The sequence below is a fragment of the Rhinoraja longicauda genome, chromosome 18 (genome assembly GCF_053455715.1).
Source record: "Rhinoraja longicauda isolate Sanriku21f chromosome 18, sRhiLon1.1, whole genome shotgun sequence".
Lineage (NCBI taxonomy): Eukaryota > Metazoa > Chordata > Chondrichthyes > Rajiformes > Arhynchobatidae > Rhinoraja > Rhinoraja longicauda.
In genome coordinates, this window is record NC_135970.1 from 36,033,629 (window position 1) to 36,043,780 (window position 10,152).

At 47.0% G+C, this 10,152-nt stretch overlaps 1 protein-coding gene across 1 annotated transcript in view; it reads right to left on the bottom strand.

The window, feature by feature from the left end:
- The window catches only part of prmt3 (protein arginine methyltransferase 3), a 142,884-nt gene extending 133,171 nt beyond the window's left edge, over positions 1 to 9,713 (bottom strand). The window contains exons 1-3 of the mRNA XM_078415505.1: positions 9,572 to 9,713; positions 6,474 to 6,597; positions 450 to 532 (exon numbers count right to left, since the gene is read on the bottom strand). Of these exons, the coding sequence (XP_078271631.1) occupies positions 450 to 532; positions 6,474 to 6,597; positions 9,572 to 9,581 (217 nt within the window). The 5' untranslated portion in view covers positions 9,582 to 9,713. The remainder of the gene's footprint in view (positions 1 to 449; positions 533 to 6,473; positions 6,598 to 9,571) is intronic.
- Positions 9,714 to 10,152: the final 439 nt, after the last annotated feature.

A 10,152-nucleotide genomic window follows, 5' to 3' on the forward strand; every position in this document is an offset into this window, starting at 1 on the left:
ATCTAGCCTCTCCAACCCCTTAAGAATTTTATATGTTTCTATAAGATCCCCCCTCAGTCTTCTAAATTCCAGCGAGTACAAGCCCAGTCTATCCAGTCTTTCCTCATATGAAAGTCCTGCCATCCCAGGGATCAATCTGGTGAACCTTCTCTGTACTCCCTCTAAGGCAAGAACGTCTTTCCTCAGGTTAGGAGACCAAAACTGCACACAATACTCCAGGTGCGGTCTCAACAAGGCCTTGTACAACCAAGTCCTCTGGTTATCGGTTCTCCTACTCTGGGCAAGAGACTGTGCATCGACCCGATCTATTCCTCTCATTTGAAAGATGCCGAGAAGTGCGTTCAGCTCTGGCTGGACAATTTCTAATCTTGTGACGTGGACTCGATAAGAAGATGATTCAGAAAATATGATACATTTGCACCAAGTTTCAAAAATGAATCTGAACTCACCATGTTTGTGAACAATTTGGTTAATATTAAACTGATGCTCCGATGTACAGTGACAAAACGTATCTCGAGCCGATTGGAATAACCTGTAGATGAATAAATATAATATATAATAAATGAAATTAATAATAAAAGTAAATAAAATGTATTAAAATGGAATTCAATTACCTATTTTTTATGAAACTCTTAAAACAGAGGTTAATAGCACTAATATTTAATATTCAATGACATATATCATGGTCTAAACTCACTGCCAAATTAGAGTATTACTGAGGCATATAGTACAGAAACAGGCCCTTCGGCCCAACTTGCCCCTGCCGACCAAGATGCCCCATCTACACTAGTTCCACCTGCCGGGTTTGGCCCATATCCCCCTTAACCTGTCCTATCCATGTACCTGTCCTATCCATGTACCTGTCCTATCCATGTACCTGTCCTATCCATGTACCTGTCCAATTGTCTTTTAAATGTTGCTTCAGTACCTGCCTCAAATACCGTACCTCAACGTGGCTGGCCAAGCTGACCTGCATCGGTCTTCCTGGGTGATTTTATAAAGTGTTCAAATAGGCTGAAACAAGGCGGCACGGTGGCGCAGCGGTAGAGTTGCCTCCCGACAGCACCAGAGACCCGGGTTCGATCCTGACTATGGGTGCAGTCCGTACGGTGTTTGTACGTTCTCCCCGTGACTTGCGTGGGTTTTATGAACTTATGAACAAAAGCATCTACTCCCCAGAGACTGGAATCTCGAATGCTTGAAAAGTCTAAATTCATAAGATCACAAGATATAGGAGAAGAATTGGGCCATCAGCCTATCAAGTCTACTCCGCCATTCAATCATGGCCGATCTATCTTTCCCTCTCAACCCCATTCTCCTGCCTTCTCCCCATAACCCCAGTACTAATGAAGACCCTATCCATCTCCACCTTAAAAATACCCATTGTCTTGGCCTCCACAGCCTTTTGTGGCAAAGAATTCCACAGATCCACGACCCTCTGACTAAAGAAATTCCTCCTCATCTCCTTCCTAAAGGTATGTCCTTTTATCCTGAGGCTGTGGCCTCTGGTCCTAGACTCTCCCACTAGTGGAAACATCCTCTCCACATCCACTCCAGAGAGTGGGTTGAGGCAGGAGGATGGGGTTGAGAGGGAAAGATAGATCAGCCATGACTGATGCCAAATGGCTTAATTCTGCTCCGAGAACTTATGAACTAATGTATGAAGTCCCGGCTAGAATCTCCGACGCTTTAAATGTCGGCACGGTGGCGCAGCGGTAGAGTTTCTGCCTTACAGCGAATGCAGCGCCGGAGACTCAGGTTCGATCCTGACTACGGGCGCCGTCTGTACGGAGTTTGTACCTTCTCCCCGTGACCTGCGTGGGTTTTCTCCGAGATCTTCGGTTTCCTCCCACACTCCAAAGACGTACAGGTTTGTAGGTTATTTGACTGGGTAAATGTAAAAATTGTCCCTAGTGTGTGTAGGATAGTGTTAGTGTGTGCGGGGATCACTGGGCGGCGCGGACTCGGTGGGCCGAAGGGCCTGTTTCCGCGCTGTATCTCTAAATCTAAAAAAATAAATTAAAAAAATGTCTAAATTAACACTGAACCACAAAGGTAGACTCGAAACCGAAGGAGATTCATTTGAATGGAAGATTCACTCATCCGAACATCACTTCAGAATATCAAAGAGGTTCTCGGTCACAGGTGGGAATTGTAACGCTTGACTACTTCAAGGGGTAGTCATGTTTCACTTATGCCACTACATCAAGGAAGCCAGAAGAGACAGCAATCACCTTGCTCTTGGTTTCGCTAATGACCCAGAAAATGTACGACAGATGGAAGTTATAGAACGCCAGGGGAACAACATAATCATCTTTAACAAGACAGGAGAGAGAAGTAATTAAAAACAAGAGCAAAATATGTAACTTCAAATAGGCTAAATTCACAGAAATGCGGGACAGATTAAAGGTGGGGGAGGGGGAATGGGGTAGGGAGTTAGTTTTAACAGTGCGTGTGCGGCAGCACGGTGGCGCAGCGGCACGGTGGCGCAGCAATAGAGTTGCTGCCTCACAGCGCCACAGACCCAGATTCGATCCCGACTACGGGTGCTGTCTGTAGGGAATTTGTACATTCTCCCCGTGACCAGCGCGGGTTTTCTCCGGGTGCTCCAGATTCCACCTACACTCTAAAGATGTACAGGTTTTTCGGCTAATTGGCTTGGCATGATTGTAAACTGGGTGTCAGGTAGTGTCAGTGTTTGGGGATCGCTGCTGGGCACGGATTCGGTGGGCCGAAGGGCCTGTTTCCAAGCTGTAACTCTAAACTAAACTAAATCTGCCACAGGCAATAATGGTCCAATTCTATACTGCTATCATTGTCCGTCCTCACCTTCTCCATCATGCTCAGCCACCAAGCACGACATCTAGAGGCTGCAACAGAACGTTCGATCAGCTGAGAAGGTTTTGGCTGCAACCTTCCCCCCATTGACGAACTGTACACTGCAAGGGCCAGGAAGTGGGCGGGCAAGATCATCTTATCGAAGATCTTATCGAAACGTATAAGATTATTAAGGGACTGGACACGTTAGAGGCAGGAAACATGTTCCCAATGTTGGGGGAGTCCAGAACAAGGGGCCACAGTTTAAGAATAAGGGGTAGGCCATTTAGAACTGAGATGAGGAAAAACCTTTTCAGTCAGAGAGTTGTGAATCTGTGGAATTCTCTGCCTCAGAAGGCAGTGGGGGCCAATTCTCTGAATGCATTCAAGAGAGAGCTAGATAGAGCTCTTAAGGATAGCGGAGTCAGGGGGTATGGGGAGAAGGCAGGAACGGGGTACTGATTGAGAATGATCAGCCATGATCACATTGAATGGCGGTGCTGGCTCGAAGGGCCGAATGGCCTCCTCCTGCACCTATTGTCTATCTCTGATCCCTCTCACCCTGGCCACAAACTCTTTGGAGCACTTCCCTCTGGAAGGCGACTCCGGACTATCAAAGCAGCCACAGCCGGACATAAAAACAGCTTTTTTCCACGAGTGATAGCTCCACTCAATAACCAAAGTCTGGAGTCTCTTTTTTGCTCTGGTTTATTTTCACCCACATGTTTAGACCGTAATGTTGTATCCTTATTGTTTTGACGTGTTTAGTGTTTATGCTTTATTCTTAATTGTCAACTGTATGTTTGTGTTCTCATTTGTGAGCGGAGCACCAAGGCACATTCCTTGTATATGCACATGCTTGGCCAATAAACTTATTCATTCAATCTCAACAATGGCTCAGATGCTGTGAAATAATGATGGTAAAACCATCTGAGATGGAAGGGGGGGTTCCGATGCAGAGAAATCAAGAAAGCAGGAGATGAACAGGCAGGAGCCAGAAAATGATTACATTGTGTAGAAATAAATTGCATCAGAAAAGTACGGTGTAAAGGATTAAATAAAAGCATTTTAACAAATAGAATCCTGCCAAGAAAAAAGATGGTAAATGGACGAAAGAGTCAAACAGCATGGAAACAGGCCCTTCAGCCCAACTTGCCTATGCCAACCAAGACAGTCTCACCTTTCCACATTTAGCCCATACCCCTCTGGACATTTCTCATCCATGCATCTATCCAAATGTCTTTTTTGTACTGAAGAAAAATGCTAACATGTCTCCAAACAAAAAGTGAGAGATTTAAAAAATCTTTAACATGGCAACAAAAGTAAAGGTCAACAACAAAGTCGACAACTTCAGCTGAAAATCCAACCCTGGCCAAAAGTCAAAAGACTTAAGGGCGGCACGTTGGCGCAGCGGTAGAGTTGCTGCCTTACCGCACTTACAGCGCCCGAGACCTGGGTTCGATCCCGACTACGGCTGCTGTCTGCACGGAGTTTCTACGTTCTCCCCGTGACCTGCATGGGTTTTCTCCGAGATCATTCGGTTTCCTCCCACACTCCAAAGGCGTACAGGTTTATAGGTTAATTGGCTTGGTATAAATGTAAATTGTCCCTAGTTTGTGTAGGAAATGTAAATTGTCCCTGGAGTGTGTGGGATGGTGCTACTGTGCGGGGATTGCTGGTCGGCGCGGACTCGGTGAGCAGAAGGTTCCTGTTGCCGTGATGTATCTCCAAATTGTATATTAATGATTTGGACGAGGGGATTGAAGGCTTTGTGGCAAAGTTTGTGGATGATACGGAAATAGGTGGAGGGGCAGGTAGTGTAGAGAAAGCAGGGACTCTGCAGAAGGACTTGGACAGGTTGGGAGAGCGGGCAGAGAAGTGGCAGATGTAGCAAAGTGTGGAGTCATTAATTTTGGTAGCAGCAATAAAGGCAGAGACTATTTTCTACATGGGGTGAGAATCCAGAAATCAAAGGTGCAAAGGGATTGGGAGTGCTGGTGCAGGATTCCCAAAAATGTTAATCTGCAAGTCGAATCGGTAGTAAAGAAAGCAAACTCGATGCTCGCATTTATTTCAAGAGGGTTTGTATATAAAAACAGGGATGTAATGCTGAGGCTCCATAAGGCGTTGGCAAGGACGCATTTGGAATATTGTGAGCAATTTTGGGCACCATATCTGAGGAGGGATGCGCTGGCTCTGGAGAGGGTCCAGAGAAGGTTTACAAGAATGATCCCAGGAATGAGTAGGTTAACCTATGATGAGTGTTTGTCGGTACTGGGCCTGTACTCGCTGGAGTTTAGAAGAATGAGAGGGGACCTCATTGAAACGTACAAAGTAGTGAAAGGCTTGGATGGAGTGGATGTGGGGAGGATGTTGCCACTAGTGGGAGAGTCTAGGACTAGAGATCAGAGCCTCAGAATTAAAGGACGTTATTTGAGGAAGGAGATGAGCAGAGGTTTCTTTAGTCAGAGGGTGGTGAATCTGTGCAATTCATTGCCACAGAAGGCTGTGGAGGCCGTCAGTGGATATTTTTAAGGTATAGATAGGTTCTTGATTAGTACAGGTGTCAGAGGTTATGGGGAGAAGGCAGGAGAATGTGGTTAGGAGGGAGAGATAGATTAGCCATGATTGAATGGCAGAGTAGGGTCATTAATGTTTATGCCGGTGCAATTCAAAATAATCAAAAAATAAAGACACAGAGTGGTGGGGTAACTCAGTGGGCCATGATCTCTGGAAAACATGGATAGACAATCCTTCCGGTCTTCAAAAGATATTGTATTTATGAGGCAGAATTATATCTACCCCCAGCACCACCATGATAGTCTGAAGAAGGGTCCAGACCTGAAACGTCACCTATGATATGATAGAACTTTGTTTATCCCAGGAGGGAAATTGAACTGCCAACAGTCACAAAAACACAAAATACACGGAACACAAAACACATGAATTGTGAAATTAAAGTGACGAGTGGAAACGCTTGGGGGATGTGCAAAGATGGGGGAGGGGGAGGGGGAGGGGGGAGGGGGAGGGGGAGGGGGAGGGGGAGGGGGAGGGGGAGGGGGAGGGGGAGGGGGAGGGGGAGGGGGAGGGGGAGGGGGAGTCAGTCTCAGTCTACCCCACGACAGAAGGGGGAGGAGTTTTTTTTTAGATTTTAGATTTTAGAGATACAGCGCAGAAACAGGCCCTTCGGCCTACCGGGTCCGCGCCGCCCAGCAATCCCCGCACACGAACACTATCCTACACCCACTATCCTACGCCCAGCCAATTAACCTACATACCTGTACGTCTTTGGAGTGTGGGAGGAAACCAAAGATCTCGGAGAAAACCCACGCAGGTCACGGGGAGAACGTACAAACTCCATACAGCCGGCGCCCGTAGTCAGGATCGAACCTGGGTCTCCGGCGCTGCATTCGCTGTAAGGCAGCAACTCTACCGCTGCGCCGCCGTGCTGCCATGGTGTAAGAGTTGTAAAGTTTGATAGCCACAGGGAAGAAGGATCTCCTGTGGCGTTGTGTCCTACATTTATCCATGCTCTCCACAGATGCTGCCTGACCGACTGAGTTGCATATCAAATTGCAACTCTTCAGATTGCTATTCGAATTAAGAAACAAATACACATCTTGAAAAGCATTAGAATTACAACAAAAAAAACTTACCTATCGCAAAATAGGCAGCGTACTTGCAATTTGCTTTTGCCGTTATCTTCTTCGTCCCAATCCCACCACGCTTCATCGTCAATATCCAAGGGTTCGGAGAACTCATCTTTCTCATCCTCGTTTTCTGTCAGGAAAGAAACAGGAAAAGCTGTAACAAAGGTTGTGAGGTTGAATTGCTGGGAGAAGTACGGGAAAAACAAAGGGAAGACACAAGGAACTGCAGATGCTGCTTTACAAAAAAAAAGACACAAATTACTGGAGTTATTCTGCAGGTCAAGCAGCCTCTCTGGAGAAAAGGATATAGGCGGCATTTCGGTTCTGGACCCTTCTTCAGACTGATATAATACTCACTAGAGCAAGCAGACTCCGTTGGGCCCAAACCTCTCCTGCATTGGTGCAACACCCTCTCCTTCCCCCACTCCCTCACCCTCTCCCCTACACTTTTCCCCCTCCCCCCTCTGCTCCATCCCCCTCAACCCCCCTTATCCTCAACCCCCCTCCCTCCTACCGCCCTCCCCCCCTCCCTCCTACCGCCCTCCCCCTCCCTCCCCCCCCCCCCATCAACCCCCCTTATCCTCCCTCCCCCCCTCAACCCCCCCATATCCACTCCCCCATATCCACACCCCCTTATCCTCCCCCCTCCCTCCCCCCCTCCATCCCTCTCCTCCACTGTGGAACAGCATCCCTCTCCCCATCAGAACTGCCCCCTCCATCGACTCCTTTAAGTCCAGGCTCAAAACCTATTTCTACTCCCTAGCGTTTGAGGCTCATTGAGGAGGCGCTGTGAACTGTTTGTGTGCTACTGTATGTTTCATTTTTTTTCCATTGGAACCTAATCAGATGTACAGCACTTTGGTCAACGTGGGTTGTTTTTAAATGTGCTATACAAATAAAAATTGACTTGACTTGACCTCGCACCCTAGTCGTCCGACCCAGTTCCATTCCTCCCATCATTGTTTCCCGCTCGTTATCACACCTCCCCCAGCCAACAATGGGCCATTGTGGACTCCACCCTTCCTGAGGTCATCTGTTGCCGGCCCTGATTTGTTCTGGGCTTTTCTCGCCTCCAGTTTATAACCCCATAGCCACCCCCCTTACTTTCAGACTGAGGTAGGGTTCCGACCCTATTCCTTTTCTCCAGAGATGCTGTCTGACCCGCTGAGTTCCACCAGCATTTTGTGTCTATCTCCGGTATAAACCGGCATCTGCAGTTCCTTCCAACACAAAGACAGATGCCTCTGTAGGTTACAGGACTCGAGGCACTAATGGGAAAGGCGTCTCAGGGCCAGGGAAAAGGTTTGGGGAAAATAGGTGTAAGGGGTTATTTGGTGTCAGGGGTTATGGGGAGAAGGCAGGAGAATGGGGTTAGGAGGGAGAGATAGATCAACTATGATTGAACGGCAGGATTGGCATGCTCTCTGGAGGACATGGATAGGTGACATTTCAGGTCTGGACCCTTCTTCAGACCGGAAATGTCACCGATACTTGTTCTCCAGAGATGATGGCTGATGAGCCAAATGGCCTAATTCTGCTCCTATCACTTATGACCTTTAAATGATAATTTGGCGGGGTGGAGCCAATGCTGCTGGCAGTTAGTTGAGTTTATTGTCACGTGTACCGAGGTACAGTGAAAAGCTTTTGTTGCGTGCTAACCAGTCAGCAGAAAGATCAAACATGATTACAATCGAGCCGTCTACAGCGTACAGACCACAGGACAAATGGAATAACCTGAATAATGTTAAGCGCAAGATAAACTCCAGTAAAATCCGATCAAAAGATAGTCGGAGGGACTCCAACGAGGAAGATGGTACTTCAGGACAGCTCTCACGTTGTTGGTAGATGGTTAGAGTAGAGAGACAAAGTGTGGCCGACACTCGACACTACTAAGGACACTGGGCAGCAGGGCTTCGAAAACACAGCTGGTAGATTTACTGCCTCACGGCGCCAGAGTCCCAGGTTCGATCCTGACCTCGGGTGCTGTCTGTGCGGGGTTTGCATGCTCTCTGGAGAACGTGGATAGGCGGCGTTTCAGGTCTGGACCCTTCTTCAGACCGGAAATGTCACCCATCCATACACTGGAATTTAGAAGGATGAGAGGAGATCTTATCGAACCGTATAAGATTATTAAGGGGTTGGACACGTTAGAGGCAGGAAACATGTTCCCAATGTTGGGGGAGTCCAGAACAAGGGGCCACAGTTTAAGAATAAGGGATAGGCCATTTAGAACTGAGATGAGGAAAAACCTTTTCAGTCAGAGAGTTGTGAATCTGTGGAATTCTCTGCCTCAGAGAATTCTCTGAATGCATTCAAGAGAGAGCTAGATAGAGCTCTTAAGGATAGCGGAGTCAGGGGTATGGGTAGAAGGCAGGAACGGGGTACTGATTGAGAATGATCAGCCATGATCACATTGAATGGCGGTGCTGGCTCGAAGGGCCGAATGGCCTCCTCCTGCACCGATTGTCTATTGTCCATTGTCCATGTTCTCCAGAGATGCTGGCTGACTCGCTGAGTAGCTCCAGCACTTTGTGTCCTTTTTGTTTTTGTTGTAAACATGCACCTGCAGTTCCTGATGTGTCACACACAAAATGCTGGAGTAACGAACATCATAGCGGTTCAGGGAGCACCACCCTGGAGAAAATCTTCAGTTAAAATGTATTAGCTGCGAAAAGGAATTTCTTGCAGCCTAGAATACAATTATCTGTGAACCGGCACAGATCTACTTGCACTTTATTCTGTTTTAAACTGTTCTAATTTGTTGCATTGGGCTTTTTAAATTAATACTGACTAGCTAATTAATTTATTGCATCGCATTCCCAATCTCGTTGTACCCCTGTACAATGTAGTGTATTGTATCTGTAGAATTATCGATACAGCAATTGCCTAAGGGGGTATATAGCTCCAGGTTAAAGAATGCAGAGAGATAGGGAACAGTGTAAGAAGCAACTGCAGGTACTAGGTTTCACCGAAGACAGACATAACATGCTGATGATAGGAACAAAAGGGGAAGGTCACACAGTTAATTCATCAAGGGAATGAGAAGTCGCGACTCCGAAATTCGCTACATTATTGCCCCGCCCGCGTTGATACATTCATCTCACCCATGTGCATTTCAGCAATCTGCAGCAAGGTTCGTCTGAAACCTCCCTCTCTCTCTCTCTCTCCCTCTCTCTCTCTCTCTGTATCCACTTCCAGGTCAGTGGGATGGTTCAATTTGGAGGAAATAGGAAGTATTATGTAGGTTTGTTGTGTCACACAAGTCCCCTGCAAAGCAAAGCAAAGCAAAGATACGAGAGGATCTAGTGTCCTTGATGCTGCAAAGCTCTCTCCATTCACGTGGCATTTAACGCTGCATGCAATCCCCTGTTCAGTTGTAACGTTAAGACTTGCACCTTACAGTGTTATAAATGCAAAGGTTTTTATTTTATTTTTTATTTTAGCTCCACCTGGTGCCAACACTTAGATTTGCAGTGATTAATTTACACTGGGAGATTTGCATGGAGTTTAAAGATGCATCATTGAAACAGACCCTTCGGCCCACCAAGCCTATGCCGACCCATCGATCAAGGGTCTCGACCCGAAACGTCACCCATTCCTTCTCTCCTGAGATGCTGCCTGACCTGCTGAGTTACTCCAGCATTTTGTGAATAAATACCTTCGATTTGTACCAGCATCTGCAGTT